Source organism: Rissa tridactyla, chromosome 1 (assembly GCF_028500815.1).
Source record: "Rissa tridactyla isolate bRisTri1 chromosome 1, bRisTri1.patW.cur.20221130, whole genome shotgun sequence".
NCBI lineage: Eukaryota > Metazoa > Chordata > Aves > Charadriiformes > Laridae > Rissa > Rissa tridactyla.
In genome coordinates, this window is record NC_071466.1 from 20,807,485 (window position 1) to 20,826,651 (window position 19,167).

The 19,167-nt window shown below is 38.8% G+C and overlaps 1 protein-coding gene across 1 annotated transcript in view; it reads left to right on the forward strand.

Moving 5' to 3' along the window:
• DDX10 (DEAD-box helicase 10) overlaps window positions 1-19,167 on the forward strand; it is a 190,018-nt gene that overhangs the window by 110,016 nt on the left and 60,835 nt on the right. The window contains exons 14-15 of the mRNA XM_054193646.1: window positions 2,782-2,895; window positions 5,075-5,236. Coding sequence (XP_054049621.1) covers window positions 2,782-2,895; window positions 5,075-5,236 — 276 coding nt within the window. The remainder of the gene's footprint in view (window positions 1-2,781; window positions 2,896-5,074; window positions 5,237-19,167) is intronic.

A 19,167-nucleotide genomic window follows, 5' to 3' on the forward strand; every position in this document is an offset into this window, starting at 1 on the left:
CTAGTACAAAAGATGAAAATGGCATCTGAGTAAGTGGAATGGCTTGAAAATGCAGGGAACTGGGGGTTGGCACTGAAGATTAGGAAAGCCTGAGGTCTGCTGTCTGTGGGTGTTCCGCTTCTTACAATGGATGAATCAGACACCTGATGTTTCAATATAGCTGTTCAAATGTGGGGTCAAAGCAGACAGGCAATGGCAATAGAAATTTATTTGGGTGAGGGGGTCTCAGGGGTAGCGTGGGTGAGGCAGGAAGCCACGTTCAAGATAGAGTGTCAGCAACTGGAGCAGGAATTAAGGGGAGAGGCTCTTGAGATGTGGAGGGAGAGACTTAGGTGACAGAAGAGAGACTTTAGGACTATAAAGGACTTCAGAACAATGTGGGAGGGGTCCCCAGGAGATAACCAAAGCAGCATTTATGGGACCCCACGGTAGCCCCAGGACTGTATGTGACCAATGGCTAACCTGCCTCACTCTTCTCCTGGACCATGTAGCCTCCTTCCCCCCTGGGACAGGGAGGCCGTGTGAGGAACCACTGCACTGACCCACCCAGCTTCCCTCCTGGACTGCACCACTTCTCCCGCTGAACAGTGAAGTCATGTAGTTTGTAAAATTGTGCCTGCATCTTTGTTTAAGATGTTTTGGTGTCTGAGCCCATTTGGTCTCCATGCTGTTAGTATGGTTTTAAACTATGACCATCAGTCAGGAGACTGTGTCGAAGCTGAGGGAGCTTTGATAGCCATCGGCTCTGGAGTGTGTTCAGTTTAGTAAAGCGATGAAAGAATCCTAATAAAAACCACAGTTTAATTGTCTGTGGGTTGTGTAGAGTTTTATACTAACACTCTTTCCTGTATGTTTTTTAAAATTCTGATCTCTTACCTTTCCTTAACGCTGCATACTGTAAATCTGACAAATTCATACACTGATCTTATACTATGCTTTTTAGGTGTATAGTGGGGAGATTTAGCTTCCTATTTCTTCCCTCTTCCTCTTGTTAAAATTAAAGATTAAGAAAAAGATTAAACCAAAAAGGTTTAATCCAAAAGGAAGTGGTGAGAGGAAATGTTGTGGTAGTGACAAGTACCATCCTACCACCTTGAAGGAGATCTCTCTTTAAATTCTTCCTCTGCGCAGTTCCTGTTGTTCTACAGGAATATTTTGCAGTAAGGGTTTTATGCTTATGCAGACTCTCAAACCATTTGTGTTTGTGGGATAAACAATGGGAGTGAGGGAAGAAGCGCAGCTTTCTGCGCTATTAAAGGTGTGCCTGAGACTCGTTAGTAGTAGCTGCCCAATCCAACAAAAATTGTATGACAATACTGAGGACATAAGTGCTGCTACAGTTACTATTTTCTATAATAGATATGGTCATTACTTGATAACACAGCGCAGTAGCTGTCACAAGCCATTTTTCCTGTTAGGAAGACTGTAATTTTTCTCTTTTATAGTTCATATTTCAGTGCATTAGCGTGCTAATCATAATGACAGTGACTTTCTGAGTTAATTTTTTTTTGCTTCCTTTTATAGTGGATTTGGTATAGAACATGAAACTGATTAAAATGACTAAAATAAAAAAGAAAAAGTGAAAGAAGTTAAGTTTTTCCTTTTTCTCCATGGTTGCTTTGACCACTTTCTATTATTTATCAGAAGTTTAGACAGTTTAATGACTGTTTTTCAGGCGCTTTTTCATGAGTAACAGAGCTTTGCAGTCTTTACAAGATGATGAATGAGTTGTGGGGTCTTCTCCTGGGGAGTCTCCACGTATTCCTGCAGAACATCTTTTGCTATAAAATACTTCCTGCAATAGCAGTTACTGCTTAAAACGTTGTCTGTGTGTATTGTGTCTGGACGCATATGTCCTTTATTCTTGAAAGGAGAGATCTCAGAAAAAGAGCTGGAGATCGGGAATCTCCATGTTCTTTGGTTCCATGATGTTACCACCAGATGAGTGGCTCTGTGAAACCTATGCGGGCCATCTCTGGATGTGACAATTCATTTTCCACTGCATTTTACAGAAGTAATTAAAATGGTTCTGCCAGAGTTGCAAACTATCTCCAAAATGCAAAAATACTCTGAATGATGAATCCTCAATCTCTGTCAAAAATAGAAGTGACCTCTTCACCTCTTCTTTCTAACAGCATGATTGTGCACACAAAAAATAAACATAACTTCAGCATCTGTGCATTTATTAGTTTCTCTGGTGTCTTCACCACTTCGTTTCGCTACAACTTTTTTCCTATGATGCTAATAACTTTTGTGATTCTAAATGTTATTTAATGCTAAGTTGGGTAGACATCCCCTAGCACTGATGTTCTGCACCCTGGTGGGACTGCAAGAAAGTTATGAAATAGGAACGTTCTTGCATGGCCACTTGTGCCCTTCATTGCCACAGAAATCACTCAAACTGGTGTGCTGTGGTGCCTGGGGACAATGGGATGACAAGGGAGATGAAAGTGGTGTCTGATCAGTTACAGCTAATGGCTTCGGTCAGTTATACTGGATTTCTTGTCTGATGAGGCTTGTTAACAGCGTAAGCTGGTGAATCTAGTGTCCTTGTCCCAAAAAGGTGAGTGTGATTTGAAGTAAATGACTTCCTCATGATATGGCTTGCTTAAAACACTTCTATGAAAAAGGCTGTTAGCTAATTTTTACTGGAAGCTACTCTGACTGTTGTGTTTTAGGAATTACATTTTAATACATATAATTGATTTTAAGAAAGTTTGAAGCATATATTTTGTGACTAGAAAAAAAAAAACATAAGAAATCTCATTTTCTTTCATACAGAATGCATCAAAATCAAAGATGAAGAAAAAACCAACTAAAACCCAAGAAGCCAAAAAAATCTTGAAAAAGAAATTTAAAGTCAACACAAAAATAGTCTTTACTGAAGATGGAGAGGTAAGATCAGCTCAAAATAACTGTATTTTTGTGGGAACTGAATTTGTAGTTTCTATAAAGACAGAAATACTTCATATCTATATAAAAAAGATACGCTTTTCAAAAGTGTGTGGTCTTCGTAGTTGGTTTAAGTTTTGCAAAACTGTTCAGCTTCCATTTAGAATTCAATTCCACTGGGGGAAAAAAGAGAATGCTGAGCGCTGACCTCTGCTCACCTTTATATCTGTGAAATACTTGTATGAGAGCTGTTAGTGGATGTACAGAACTGTACCTCTTTTCTGCCTATTATCTTTGGTGGAATCAAGAGCCTATTTTTTCTTTACAGAAATATAAACCAATTTTCCTGTAGGCCTTTGCCAAAGCTCCCCCAAGTCTTGAGTTAAAGTAGTGGAATTAAAAGAAGTCCCTGGTTTTCTTTCCAGCATTCACTATTTCTAGATTAAAAGTTTTGTTAGGAAAGCTAAGGAATTACCGAATTTTCACCTACTGGTGCTGATGTAGCAGTGCATTGAAATTTGGAGTAATTTAATTGGATCTTTTAATAGCCCCTGGAAAAATATATTGATTTTATACTGAAAGGAACTATTGTGGATGATAGTCACTCTAGGGTTTCACTGTGGTGATAACCTCACTAGCAAGTCTCCATGCTCCATAAACTTTTCAGAGGTTTGATTTCACAGCTTCAGATGCTGTGTACGTTGTTTTTCCATTTCCAGCATTAGGAAAAAAGTAGCACTTTTTTTCTTACTCTAGATTACTTTCAGTAAAGCAGAAACTGAAAGAGAGGTCACCTTTACAAATATATAATTTGCTTTTGTGACCAAATAAAATAAAGCATTTTATATTACAGGTGAAGGGACTATAGCCATATAATTACTGATGTTAGACAAAATTTAAAAGGTTTTAGAGGATGCCCCATTGACTGGAAATTACATCTTCAGATATTTTTAGATATTCAAAAGCTGTTGTCTCATCATAAAATATGTATGCAAATGTTTTATGTATCTATGCAATGAAGCAAAAAGGAGTGAGGATGGAGAAAAAAAATTAGCACAAAGAGTATAGTTGGAAAAGTAGCACAGTAGAGAAGGGGTGGCTTATTTAAGGAAACATAGACTTTGCATCTATGGATGTTGTTCCTGCTTTTTTTCTGAGCTATCTAAAACGGCTTTAAAGTTTTACTATTCTACTCCACATGCTTCTCTTTGATAAAATAAAACTCTTTTCAGAAATGTATCTTTCTAGAAAATACAAGTACGCACACTCCATTTTACAAAAGGAAGTAGAAACAGCTGGTTGGCTTTATCAGTATCCAGGTTAAAAACACCCTGTGTTTGGTTTTGCATTTGGATCTGAAAGACATTCTATATTTTCTGACATATAGTTTCTTTTTAAGAGTTACTACTGTACCAATCCATAAGCAAGAATTATTTTGCAAAGACTGCCCCCAGATGATATCCGCTCATACCCCAAGTTATAAGTTATTAGGTCATAAGATAGGTGGGGATATTTTTGGTGAATGTGTTGTCTTTGTCTTTGCTTTAGGGTTTAAGAGAAGCTGGATGAGTTCAGTGTGTCATCCACAAGTCAAACTTGAATCGTCAAACATTTCCAATCTGTTTTTCATACAATAACCAATAAACCCCTCCACATCTGTTCTCCTTGCTTCCCCCAAAACGTGAACCCACAGTCGTGTTTTTTTATATACTGTGTGATGAAGGCTTGTCTCATCTTTTCTCTCAGTTAATACATTGGAATATTGATTGTTTACATGAAAACATACTATTTAGATTTAGTAATTGTTTGTTCTGTTGCATATGTTTTGGAGAGTCATTTCTTGAAAGCAAGTGTCATTTTTCTCCCAAAATGACTATCAGGATTATAAATTATCTGTTCCATTAGGAAAAGAGAGAAAAAAAGGGGAAGAAGTTCAAGTGAATCCATTGAACAGTAGTACGGTGTAATGGAGACATTATTTTCAAATAGTCATTTTTGACTGAATGTGATGTTAAATAAGGTATCCAAGTTTGTATCATGCAGAGGTTTTGTTTGTTTGTTTCCTTTGTAAATGGCCTTTTTATTTAGCCTAGAAAAATAATGTGTAATTAAGGCATCAAAACTTTGATGTGTAAAAAAATTATTCTAACCATTATTTTCTTTGTTGACACGTATAATTCAGTTAGTGCAGCAGTGGCCACCTGTGCAAAAGTCCAGTTTGGCAAAAGCAGATGAGGAAGATGATGCCAGTGGTATCAACTTAGATAAAGCGAAAGAGATCCTACGGGAAGAAGACAAATTTGACAAAGAAGAATACAGGAAGAAAGTAAAGGAAAAACATAGGGTAAGTTGATTTCTACCTCAAGTTGAGTGTCTTTGAAATATCTTCAGACTACCACTTGCTCAACATTCAATACTACATTTCAGGTAGGCAAAAGTGCTTTTTGCATCGGTGTTAGCAGGGGTGTCAGAATTTATTTCATGAATTGTTCAAATAGTGTCATATAATTTTGTCTGTAATATGAAAACTTCAGGATCTTCAGTCTGGCTTCTCTCTGGCATTTTTTATGCCTTTAGATTGCAGACCATAAGTTTGCAAACTGCTTCTGTATTATTTGTCATGGACCAAAGTGGGAGTTTTCTGACCATGTCACGTACCAGTCATATGGAACACAGCTGGATGTCTTTGAGTTCAGGTATAGTTCTGTTAGTCAGCGTGAGAAGGGTTTGGATTTCTCCAGGTACTGGATAAATGTGAGATCCCCGGACTACTTGTTATTAATGGCCTGCTTTATACACAAAGCTTCTCATTTCCGAAGCATAAAAAAGTGTTGTTTTATTGCCCTGCTCTTCAAATGCTGACTTTATCCAGTTTGACTTTATCCACTGATTGCTAGTGATTAGTGCTAGGCGTTCTAATGTTTGTTAAGGTTTGTATTTGAACAAAATAATTTGGAGGGGATTTGTGAAGGCTTCAAGTTACATTTGGGCACTGAAGTATTCCAGCTAAAGTCAAAGCATACTTCACACATTGAATTTGAAAGTCTACTCCTATATTCCTGTTGTAGCCATTTGACATCTACAAAACATCTCATCTCTTCTTTAGCGAAGTGTTGCATTTGAAAGTAGCTGCAAAGAAACAGTGTTTTCGTGCTCTGTAGGTGAAATCATAGTCAATTTAACAGAAAGCAATGCTGTAAGACCTCAAGGGTGCAGGGGAGGAGAGACTGATTTATGACTTTCCAATCAATCTGCTATTCACTAGCAAATTCATATAGTTTGAGTGATGCTGTTGTATGTTTGACATCAGTCTTCAACGATTAAATACTTCATCAGTTGATCTGCTAACACAGCTTCATCATTACAATTCCAAGGAGAACAAATGACATTGATCAGATCTTTGTCTGCATTAAAAAAAATATTTCACCTCTGGAGGTACTATGAAAAGAGAATGCCTGTTTTCAGAAGTGAGGCAGGCAAAATGAACAGGGCTGGCCACATCATCAATATCGTGGGGTTTTTTGTAATTATGGGAAGTGTCAAGTTGCTTGTAACCAGCCTTTCTGCCTGAGTGTTTTTCATATTGTACCTAATTATTATCCTTTATGAAATGAAATAAAAGAAATGAATGGTAGTATGTCAAAAAGAAGGAAATATATTAAAAAAAAAAAAGAGAAATACTTCTGATTTGAGGTACTGTGAAATGTGTGTCTAGTTTTTAGGGCTGCCTTACTGCATTCAGTCATTGCATGATCGTTCAGATTTTTTATTTGTGGCTTAACAATTTGAGGTGAAACATACTTCATATGGTAAATTCTCTGTACATGACGAAGCATTAAGTTTCCTCATTGTCATTCGATTTTTGAAATGGTCCTATAAACAGCTTAGTATCCTAATACCCAAATATCGAGGAGATGAAACTTGAAAGGGAAGAAGGGCCGTGAAGATGATAGGTGGGAGTTCAGGATTTACTTTGGTAGAACCTCATTTGCCTCCCCATCGTCTCACTAACCTTGTGGTTAAAGATGATTGATCCTCCGCCCTCACTTCAGAAGGCGTTCAAGTTTGAGATACCAATTCATTTTACGTATTCATTAATACAGGCTATATAAACTAAGGCTAACACACAGATTGAATGTATTTCTGTTACTCTGCCTTACTACTAAGTCATCCTTTATGTCTGGGATTCTTGACAGTCAGCTGTTGCTGCTTTGGAAATTGCTGTAATAGTTGGGGAAATATGTCAAGTCCTGCTCTTGTCTCATCCAGGCAGAAACAAGCACTACCTCCTTTTTCTTGGGTCGTGCTAACCTGGTCTAGTGATCAGAAGATCTTCCAGTGACCCATGAAGAAGCTACATTGTTACTGTGTGGGGCAGATATTATTCAATTTTTTTCTTAACAGAAAATGTGTAATTACTTAAATTCACACTATAGGGAGAAGTTCTATGGCATAATTTAAAAATCACAGATAAGTGTCATAATAAACATTATTTTAGCCATTTCAGCCATTGGTTTCTTACTAATATTTTTTTGGAATTTATTGTATTGTCAGTGGGGCAAGTCATCAGTCCTTCAGTAATGAAAGAATGCTAGGGAGAAATTTGTACCACCTCACAGTAAAAAGGAATCATGTGGCCACTTTCACAGTGACTTCCTAATGGTATTTAAAAATTCTCCCATCTCATAAGGTTTCCCTTCCCAAAAGATAACATAATCACTCAGCAGCAGATACTCAGTTGAGTTCGAATCTTTGGCTGGCATCTCAGTGATGTGAAGGAAGAACTACCCAAGTCCATGTATCGTGTCTGTACTGCAGAAGCCTGATCAGGTCCCCGACTGTTGTCTGAATTTGCTATTAGAGGTTTGGTTGTGTATGTAAGCCTGTTGGGCTAGTGGTATAAGTTATTTCTTAGCCTCATTTGGAGGGAGAGGGTGAAACCTAAAAGAGATTCAAGCGTGTTACCCACAAAGGGTATGAAAGCAACAAAAAGACTAGGAGACTTTCTTATCTTATTTTCATGACTTCAGATTTTGTGTAAGTACAGGTGTCTTAGTGCCCCTTCTTGTGTCATTGAAAGAGGACCTTTTGAAAGTCACATACTTTCATCCCATCTTAGACATCCCCTCACTGGCATTCAGCATTCCCTATTCATACAAAGTTCATACAAAGTCTTAATTAAATCTGTGGCTTGTGACTGTCACCGCTTCCTTTAAAATCCTCCGTACTTCACTATCAGCCAAAATGCATCATGGCATAGCATGAACTCTGTCATCCGACCTTTCCTTTCTGCAATAATGCTGATTATTTCATTCCCATCTTTGTTTTAATTTCAGTCCCACAAGCAGACTGCTGTAGATCTTTGTCTGTTTGATGTCTTTTCTAACAGCAGATGTGACAACTCTCTGTTTCTTGGTTTTACACCTTGGTTACTGAATTCTCCTACAGCTGTCTCCTTCCTAGCTTTTTGAAAAAGCCGTGGTTAAATTTTTCTTCTCTGCTTTTGCTTCAGATCTGTTCCAGATCTCTGCTTAACTTTTTCATCAATTTAACTTTCTTCTGTTCCTTCACTTTCAGCAAGTTTCAAATGTCTGTATCTTGATTCATATTTCCTCCTCTTAATTTCTTCCTGCTGCGGCTGATGTTTGGTGCAGTTTCCTGGTTTGTATGTTTGGCAGTTTTTATTTTTTTTTTCTTTAAAGCAACTTTTGAAGCATGCTAAATCTATTAAAGTTGTTGTATAGGTAGATTAGAGAACCACTAGAGACAAACGCATTTTCATTCTGTATAAACCGAATGTAGCAGTCTGCTACGTGGTTAGGTACGTCAGTAACCGAAAAGTCCTCTGAAGCTGAATGTATGCTAGGAGCTGAAGTCTCTACACTGGCTTTATAATGGTGACTTTTATAATTTGGTGAATTTATAATTTACGGAAGGCTAAGAAAGCATATGTTGTTTTATCCATTTTTTTCTATATTGCACATGGGTTGAGATTTTGATTTAGGTCGTGAGTAGATGTAGAAAAAAGCAATGTTTTTATAAAACTTTAAATTTTATGGGTCATCTTCCACTGAGAAATCCCTCTCATGTTTTCTTCAGTATAGTCTTGAACATTAAAGGTAGTTGGGGGGAAAAATGAACTTTTAAAAATCAAAACTTGGACAAAATAACTTTTTTTTTTTTGGTGAATATGGCCTGTGAGCTTAATATGAACTTTCCTTGTGAAACAGTTTCTGATGAAGAGCAAAACTATTCAGAAAGTATCCACAGGCCATTACTTTTAAATCCATTTGTGAATTTCATTTAAGTGAGCACAGTTTTCAATATGATCAGAAAAATGTTTTGGTGCATTCATGAGATGCTTGGATTAGATGAGATGTGTGTTACAGTGCCTTAAGGCTTGAGGAAACTTGCAAAGCATCTATGCTATAATTAGGTTTTCTTCATGAGTCTCACATTTTGCTATCCTCTCCTTCCTCTGCGAATGGGGAAAAAATTGAAAATCAGATGGATAAAAATAAATAAAATCTGAGGTATAATTGTGATGTAATTAATACTTATTGAAGTTTTGGAAGGGAAGTAAGTTTTAGCAGTTGAGCACAAGGGAAAGGGCAGTAACACTGATCAAGATTACGTGAAAAGAATTCTGCATTAATGGGTATTTAATGACAGCCCAGCGAGAGGTTTAGGTTTGAGCTCTTTTGAAATATGTAAAAGGTTATAAACAACAATAAAGGGAGAAGTGAATAAAGTATTCAGAACATGTTTTCGCACTCCATTTTTCAAGTTAGGGGGAAAATAGAGGCAGAGAGGGATTCATCTCACTTCTTAATAACCTCTCTTTCTGTATGCTAACCTAAGCTCAGAAAAAAGCCCATTGGTGCTGAAGGGAAAATGAATAGGAGCCTTATTTCTACCTCACTTTCAGGCAAGTAAGATACGCTCTGAACTTGGGATGATCAATGTGAGAAGAGGGCTAGAAGTATTTTTTTAAATTGTATTTTATTTTATTTGGGTGGTATTAGTAGCAAACAAACTGAGGCTGTCTTCAGGGGCCTGATACTGCAAGGTGCAGGTTGTTCCTCCCTGGAAGAAGTTAAACAACCGTGGCTGTAGAGGTGTGACAGCAGTTAGACCTTGGGTCACAGGGGGATCTTTCAGGAGATCCTGGGAGGAAGCTATTTTGTGGCCCTTGTGCTAATGAAATGGTGCTGATTTGTACCACCTGAAGTCCAAAGTTGTGTGGTCTCTTAGTTTTGCTCATATTGTCCTTCATTCAGTAGAAAATACAGAACTATTTTAGAAACCGCATTGAAACAGAGTACCTCTGTTTGGTTTGTCTCCTGCTGCCTAAATGCATTTGTTAACGGGAGAGTGGATAGTTTTAATGAGGGGCACACACTGTGGTATTTCACCCTTTGTTTATTTTCTCTCCCAAATATTACTACTTAAGTAACTCTTTCCAAGGCTGAAAGAGGAAATTCTTTATACCAGACTTTATGGAAAGACTCTTATAAAATAAAAACCTTCCAGTTTCAGGAAGAGTATACTTACCCACATGAATTTATTCAATAACTCTCTGACTAAAATTCATTCTTGAAAATGGAAGATTGCAGACTGGTAAGGGAAGCCAAATCCCTTGGATTTCAACCCGGGAGGTTTCTCCTGCAGGTCTGGGAGATGGAGGCTGCCGCTCTTCCAGGTTACAGACCCGGCCCCAGCAAGGCTGCAGGTGTGCCGCACGCACAGTATGCACGTGGGTAGCCACAGGGATGAGAGAGGCGGAAAAGATGAATGCAGGCAGTACGCACATAACTGTGAACAGCACAAGCAGCACAAGCCTATACCTTCTTGTTGGCTGATCAGGGTTGATGTTTGGTAGCAGAACTATGAACACCCTCACTCCCTTGATTCACAAGCATACTCTCATTCACTGATCCCTTAAATAATAGCCTGGGCCCTAAATATGTCCAATATCCATACTCACACCGCAGGGGCCTTACACAGTCACTGTCCTTGACTTTGGGTTTTTCCAGATGCTGACATTCTGGACAGTCTAACAGTGCCCTTCCAAACATTCCGTAATAAGTTTGTTCTTTCCCATGAGACTGATAAACGTAGATAACCCTGCTTCTCGTGTTCTTATCAGTTAAGAAGTTCTGTGTGAAGCTTCTCAAGGTTGTGCTTGTGTGGTTCCTTTAGTGTTCATCTATCAGTGACTCAGGAGTTCAAGTCTCTTGTCACTGTCTGCCTTACTACTCATTAAGGTTTAGTGTATTTGGTGTTCAGTTTATTACTTTTTCTCCTTCTCATCTGTGTCTCACTGTTAACAGGATATCCTTACAAACCATATTATTGCATTCAAGGTATCCCTAGAGAGACCATCCAGGTAGATTTAAACATGGAATTCAAAAGGAGTATTTTCTAATAATTTTTGCATTTGTATACAGGGGAAAGAGCAGAAGAGAGACTGTAACTTTATTAATTTTATATTAATTCACATATAGTTCTTTAGAATCTGGAAAGGATGCTTCCTCTAAGGAAGAAAAATGGAGTTATACTAGGGATGAAATAACAGCCTCTACTGAGTTGAGAGCTGATGCTTAAAAAGCACGAAGTTTTCTGGGCGCATTTAGGGAAAAAAAAGGTACTATACAGGATACCTAGCATGCTTGGAGAGAGTACTTGGAGAGCTAAGGTCACCTCATGGTGACTTAAAATCTGTATAAATTGAATTGATCCAATGAAAGATGCACTCGATGTAGGAATTCGAAAAAAACCCCACATAAATTTAGTTATCAAGGAAGAATTCTTTTCCTTTGCAATCTGCAGTTGGCCAAAGGTTAAAATCAACTTGAGTTTATTTTTAAAAGCAGTCATGCTAGTAATTTTAACTAGTAGGAGAAGAACAGAGTGACCAAATCTGTTAAGATTTCAGCTGATATTTGTAGTGGATTATTTTTCCTTTATGTATCTCGTGCCACACTGCATTGGCATCTTTGGCAGCCCCCCTCCAACTGGAGCTCTAGACTCTGTCTCCCTCCCAGTCCTGCTTTTGCAGATCATTTCTATTGATGACAGGGTAGTTATGCTTTAAACATGCTTGGTTTATAGTTTTATAAAATAATGCTAAAAGTACTTGTAGCGTGCTGTAATCATTGAAGACTGTGTATAACAGTTCCTGGTGAGGCCACAACTGGAATACTGCATCCAGTTTTGGGCTCCCCAGTTCAAGAGGGACAGGGAACTACTGGAGCAAGTCCAGCGAAGGGCAACTAAGATGATTGAGGGACTGGAGCATCTCCCTTATGAGGAAAGGCTGAGAGAGCTGGGACTCTTTAGCCTGGAGAAGAGGAGGCTGAGGGGAGACCTTATGATGGCATACAAGTATCTAAAGGGTGGGTTGAAGGAGGATGGTGCCGGACTTTTTTCAATGGTTCCCAGTGACAGGACGAGGGGCAACAGGCACAAGTTGGAACATAGGAAGTTCCGTTCAAATACACGGAAAAACTTCTTCACAGTGAGGGTGACAGAGCACTGGAACAGGCTGCCCAGGGAGGTTGTGGAGTCCCCTTCTCTGGAGATTTTCAAGACCCGCCTGGATGCAGTCCTGAGTAATGTGCTCTGGGCAATCCTGCTTTAGCAGGGGAGTTGGACTAGATGATCTCTAGAGGTCCCTTCCAACTCTGAAGATTCTGTGATTCTGTGATTCTGTTCCAGAAACAGAAAAGACCCCCCAGCGTTTTTCTTAATTTTATCAAATTTTTACTCATGATTAAAAAAATAATATGCAATTAATAAAAAGAAAAATAGATGCTGTACAGCGCAAACCATTATTATGCTGGAAGATAAATGCATCCATGAAAAATAGTATTTGTAGATTGAAATCAATCAATACATGAATTCTGAAAAGAGATTGGATCATATTTCAAAGAAAATAATCTGAAGGGGAAAAAAAAATCTCCGTATTGAGATTTTTTGTGGTATTATACTTTTTATTAAGTAAAACTCTTGAATAGTCCTTCACTTTGAGGTGAAATTTGACAGATTTCAGTGTAATTGTACAGTTGGTTTAATGTGGTGCTGGGTGAGGATGATAAAATTCTCTCACGTAAAGAGCGTGCCAGCGTAGGAGCAAAATGTAAAGGGAAGAGGTTGCTGCTCAGAGGAGCATTTAGCTAAACTGCAAAGAAAAGTATTAGAGATGGAGAGATGTGTAAAATAAATCAAGAGAGTATTACTTTGTTACAAAGCCTATCTGAGCCCTTTCATAGCTATTGTATGCAGGCAATGCTGCTGTTGTGTTCCAGGTGCAGAGCTGTTAAGATAAGGGGAATGGACACTGACAAGTGGGTTGACAGGCATCCCTTTTCAGTCTTAGCAGCAGCAGCATCCCTCCGACCTCACTGTGCTGCTGGCTTCAACAGCTGGATCAGCAACACTTAAAGCTTCAAGTGCCCTTGAATGTTTTCTAAGAGTTTTCCAGCTTAATCAGAGTTCTTAGCCTCATCTCGTTGATAGGAAAAATAAGAAAATGAAATAACTGCGAGTAGATTGGTTGTATACACCCTCTTCCAAAAATACAGCTGTGGATGGAGGCTGAGGAAGTGCAGGTTTAACTTGACTTCAGCTAAGGTGGAGTTGCAGCTTCCATGCCAGGCTGCTTGTCCTGCCAGAGGATGTAATGGCATAACTGCCCCAAATGCTGACCTCTATCTGTCACGGGTCCTTGGGGCAACCTGGCAGCTTCTGATGGGAGCTGCACCCTTCGCTTACTGAGGTCTGGGGTCCTGCTGGGTACGTGGATGGGCAGGCACAGGTAGCTGTGGGGGTTTCTGCCCTCTCTCAGATCTGGCATATGGGACCTGGGTGGTTCCTTAAGAGCAACTGCAGTAAGACAGCTCAAGAGTCTGTGACCTGTCTTGATTATGAATTCCCACTCTTATATGGTATCATCCCTTCAAAACCAAAAGCAGTAACAGAACAGTTTGCAGATGACACCAAACTAGGTGGGAGTGTTGATCTGCTTGAGGGTAGGAAGGCTCTACAGAGGGACCTGGACAGGCTGGATCGATGGGCCAAGGCCAACTGTATGAGGTTTAATAAGGCCAAGTGCCGGCTCCTGCATTTTGGTCACAACAACCCCAAGCAACGCGACAGGCTTGGGGAAGAGTGGCTGGAAAGCTGCCCGGCAGAAAAGGACCTGGGGATGCTGGTGGATGGCCAGCTTAACATGAGACAGCAGTGTGCCCAGGTGGCCAAGAAGGCCAACAGCGTTCTGACTTGTATCAGGAATAGCGTGGCCAGCAGGAGTAGGGAAGCGATCGTGCCTCTGTACTCGGCACTGGTGAGGCCTCACCTTGAGTGCTGTGTCCAGTTCTGGGCCCCCCTGTACAAGAGGGACATTGAAGTGGTGGAGCATGTCCAGAGGAGAGCTACGAGGCTGGTGAGGGGTCTGGAGACCAGGTTATATGAGGAGAGGCTGAGGGAGCTGGGCATGTTTAGCTTGGAGAAGAGGAGGCTGAGGGGAGACCTCATTGCCCTCTACAACTACCTGAACGGAGGTTGGAGAGAGGTGGGTGTTGGCCTCTTCTCCCAAGTGAATAATGACAGGACCAGAGGAAATGGTCTGAAGCTGTGGCAGGGGAGGTTTAGGTTAGATATGAGGAGGAATTACTTTACTGAAAGAGTGGTCAGGCGCTGGAACAGCCTGCCCAGGGAGGTGGTTGAGTCGCCATCCCTAGAGGTCTTTAAGAAACGTCTAGATGTGGCACTTCAGGGCATGCTCTAGTGGCAGAGATTGTAGGTTGGGTTTTTTGTGTGTGTGGTTGGACTTGATGATCTCAAAGGTCCCTCCCAACCATGAAGATTCTATGATTCTATGAATCGGATGAAGTGCATTTTCATTGGCCTTTTTCCTCTACTTTTCTCTAGAAAGTGCTAATGTGTTTTGCACTGCAATTCCCATTGACTTTGACATTAAGATTTTAGTTTACAGCTTAAAATGTTACTTTTAAACACCATTAACTAACTTACTTCCTAATGTAATTATGTCAAAAGTGGTTTTTGAGTAATTAAAGTTACATTTACCTCTGTCTCTGTGTGTGTTTGTGTGTGTATATACAGGGTGGGATGAAAGGGTCTGTAAATTCATTTGAAAGAATCCCTTTGATTTCTGTAGGTTCAGAATCTGGCTCAGATGCCATTTGCACACAGAGAGGATGGTTACTGCAATGCCTCTGTATTTTAATTACTGTGATTTAACACCTCTTTCTCGTTGGAAGTCTGTTTGTCAGAAACAAACCGTATATATACACGTGTCCTACCTTGTGTCCCTTTCCTCCTTGGTCGATGAACATCCCAAATCGCTTTTGTGACACTATATATATATATATATATATATATATATATATATTTATTTATTTATTTATTTATTTATTTATATAAAAAATATAGGTATGTTTAAACCAGATGGCTTACCAACTTTTAAAAAATGTCTATCCTTAAAACATGTTCACTGTGTTCAGATGTCAAATGATAAAGGAATAATTTTCAGTTTTGTCAACTGTTTTCCTGTGTTGGTTTCGTTCTAACAATGTCCTTTTAAGGGTCAGTTTCTGCTAGTTTGCGTTTTCTTTTTTTAACCGAGAATGCCTTTAACTGAACTGCCTCTGAGACTTTTTCCAGTGCTTGTTTCATGTTTAAGGTTGTCACTGTGCTGTCTTTTCACGTGCTTTTGATGCCGCACTTTTCCGGTGTTGTCTTAAATAGGTCATACTAGAGCGATGTGTTTCAGTTTCCCTACCTATAGAGTAAACATCAGCTCTACAGATGAAGTTTACATCATTATGTTTATATAGTTTGTTGCTCGAAGAGGTTATTTAATAGATTTCTAAAACAAAATTTTAAGAGAATAAAAAACCCCAGAAAACAAACACAAAATAATCAAAAAGCTTTTGCTTTTTTCCCTAAAGGTATTAAAATTTGTTTGTTTAGTAGTAACCGATTTTGTACTTAATTTCCAGATTTAAAAAAAAAAAATAATTCAAAGAAATACTAATAAGTTGATTCAATTTTATCTTTCAGTTGGGATTGTTGGTTTGTTTTGGTGGTGGGAGCGTTGCTTGCATGTAGATTATTTGCTACTCTCTATGACAAGACAAATATTAAACTACATAGCAATAGAAAATTTAGCAATGGCCAAAAAGTGACTGCTGAAACAGAATTTTCTTCTTAAGCATGTATTCAGTCCTCCCCCATTCTGTTTATTTTTAAGTAATTAATAAATAGTTCTCACTAATTCTAGTTTTTCTTCCATCCACCTGTGCAGAGCAAAACCACCGTGGAAGAGGGCACAGTCTGTTTCTGTGTTGGCTCGTGTGTGTAGATTGTGTAGCTAGAACTTAGTATCTTGCTTTATGGGCTGGTGCCCTATTATTAGAGCTGGATTTTCAGATACTAAACTGCTTGCAAGCTGAACAGTTAATAATAACAATAATAAAAACGTATTTTGCGTGGAAGCAGCACAGACTTGGTGTGAAATCCGAGAGGAGACAAACGTAGGATACCACAGTGCCAATTATTAAGTTTCTTTTCAAAGCACATTTGTGCTTTAAAATTTGGGTGGAAACCAGCTCTCGAATACGATGATGCCTGTATATAAGAGATGCTATGGATTTTTGAACAGCTGTGTGTGTATATTGTGCAGCACAGCTGACTGTCCCTAACTACGTCCCACTAAAATAACAAGAGATAGTAAAATACCAAGAAATTATACCAGGTACTGGTATCAACTGAGATGTAATTGCAAATAACAGAAAGATTTTTCCAGGCAGCAGAGAGATTTGTTCCAAAAAAACCTTAGCCATCTCTAAGAACTGTTGTGTGGTATGGTAGACCATTACCTCAGCTGTTAAATAGAACGGGTTCATAGCTCCAAATTACCGCATCAGTACGTAAAGGATCAATTATTGAAAGTGCAGCATTAAAGTCTTTGATCAAAACCTGCGGGAGTTCTTGAGCATTTAAATAAAAAGACTGCACGTGTCTCAGACGAACGTGAAATTTTTACAGGAAATAGGTTTGCCATAGGCTTTTTTAATGCCCTAAATGTGCTATAAGATGCATCAGTTGTATTCAGTGAAACTGTTTCTCGCCTTTAGGTAAGCAAATAGAATAGGTCAGTCAAATTTTAAAATTGCTGGATTTTCTTCTTTTATAACTAAAAACTTGGGTTTTAACCTGACTATGTATGCAGCTTTCACATGTTCCTAACCTCACGAACTAGAGAGAGCTGCCATGCTATTACTTTTTTCTTTTTTTTTTTTTTTTTTGCCTCAACTTGAGAGCATGGAATGTAAATGTTAGAATATTTCTTTTTAATAAGTGTGTTGAAGTCTTGAGGGAGAAGTAAAAGGCATATGAGGTTTTGTTTTAAAACCCAACAGTGAAAGAAAGAGGAAATATGAGTGTGAAAAGAAGCCAGTGGCAGAATTCTTAACTTACGACCAGTAAGTAGCTTTTCCATATATTAGAAGGAGCTTTATCCATGTTTTTGGCTCCTCATTAGGCAGAGCTGGTTCTGCTGTTGGTTCTAGTGCAGGAAAGGTAGAAGGGTTCAATAACCATAACTGTTCTTTGTTTAGTTGAAAGCCAAATGATTTAGTCATATTACTTGATGATGACTAAATACTTTCATCCTTGTGATTACTGAGGTTACTAACCATTCTTGAGATTGCTTGGGTTTGTTCTAAAAGGGCTGGAAGCACTTCCATAGATGTTAAGTAACATCAAATTATTGCATTGATTTTTTTTTTTTTTTTTTGGTTAAACTTCGTTCTCATCCTCGGTGTTGATAGCCTGGAAAGGACATGACGAGATCTTTCAGCTGTGAAGAAGGTGCTGTATGGGTGCAAAGGAGAGCTATTCAATATAAATGCAGAAGAAAATATGGATGCTTGACTTGACCATTGCATATGAAAGAGTATTTAATCAGATTGTGATGTTTTAGAGCTTTATCTTGACAGTCTCATGGTGCCATGTTACAAAGTTATTCTATAACAGTGTCAGCCAGCGATATATATAATTAAGTATTCATATCTCGAAGCATAATCTTTTGTTTTCCTGCCCTAGTAAATTGGATATTTCATCTCTAAATTATGTGCTATTTTTACAGGTAATGATTTATAGCCTGATAGATCAGTGACAAAATCTGGCATTCTTATTGTGTTACACTTTAGGTGTTTTCCAAGAAAATCCAGACTTTTCTGGTTTTTCCTGCGTGTGAAAACCTAATGTTGGACGGCTTAGTAGTTCCAGATGTTTACAGACTTACCCATAGAGGAACAGAATCTATTCATGTGAAATAAATCAATATCAAACTGTTTGGCTGGTTCAACTTTTCCACATTTTATTACTTTTTACAGCTGTCTTACAGTACCTCATCCATGTGTGTTCTGCATGGGGCCACATTTCTTCTTAGCAGTAATGTGAGAATGAATGACATCGTACTTAAAATACTCATCGGAGTCTTTGGAGGTCTGTGTTTCTGGCTGTGCTGTAGCATTTCCTTGTAACCTAACGCAAGGTAGTTAATTTCTGGGTTTTATGCGGTCATATAAAAGGGTAGTGGAGTGGTTGGAGTGTATTAGCTGTGCTCCTGAAGGCTGTCTTGCAGCGTGAAACACAGTGGAAGCGAGCCTGATTAGGACATTGGCTTCGGAAATGCATTCCTAACTCCAGCTCAGTGCCAATGTAGATGCGCCCTATGCAAAATTTGCTTTTGTTTTTCATTGACAAGGAACCAAATCCCCTCCTCTCTCTCCCTCAAAAAAAAAAATAAAATAAAAAGGTCTTGACAGCATCTCCTGTTCATTGCTGCTCTGTCTTCGTTTTCTTTTGTACTCCTGATTTCAGTCTCTGTACCTGTTAACTTTAGAATCTTTTTGTGTCTTTACCGTTCTTCAGAGACCTATGTATATTATTCTGTCTGGCGTACTCGTCTTCTATGGCATTATGTCAATCTCCCGCTTTCATAGCTGTCTTTTCAGTGCTCTGTTGTAAATCCCTTGAGCAGGAACTTTTCTCCTATATTGGCGTAAGCCTATGGCTGTAGTTAAGACACTGTCTTTTCATAAATCATAGAATTTTTCTATCTAAAATCTTCTGGACTATCCAATTTAAAAGCTGCTTTATCCTGCTTTGTAATATCTGGCGTGTTACTTTCTGGCTCTGTTCTCTTTCACTTTTTTTTATGACACATACCAGATAAATGGC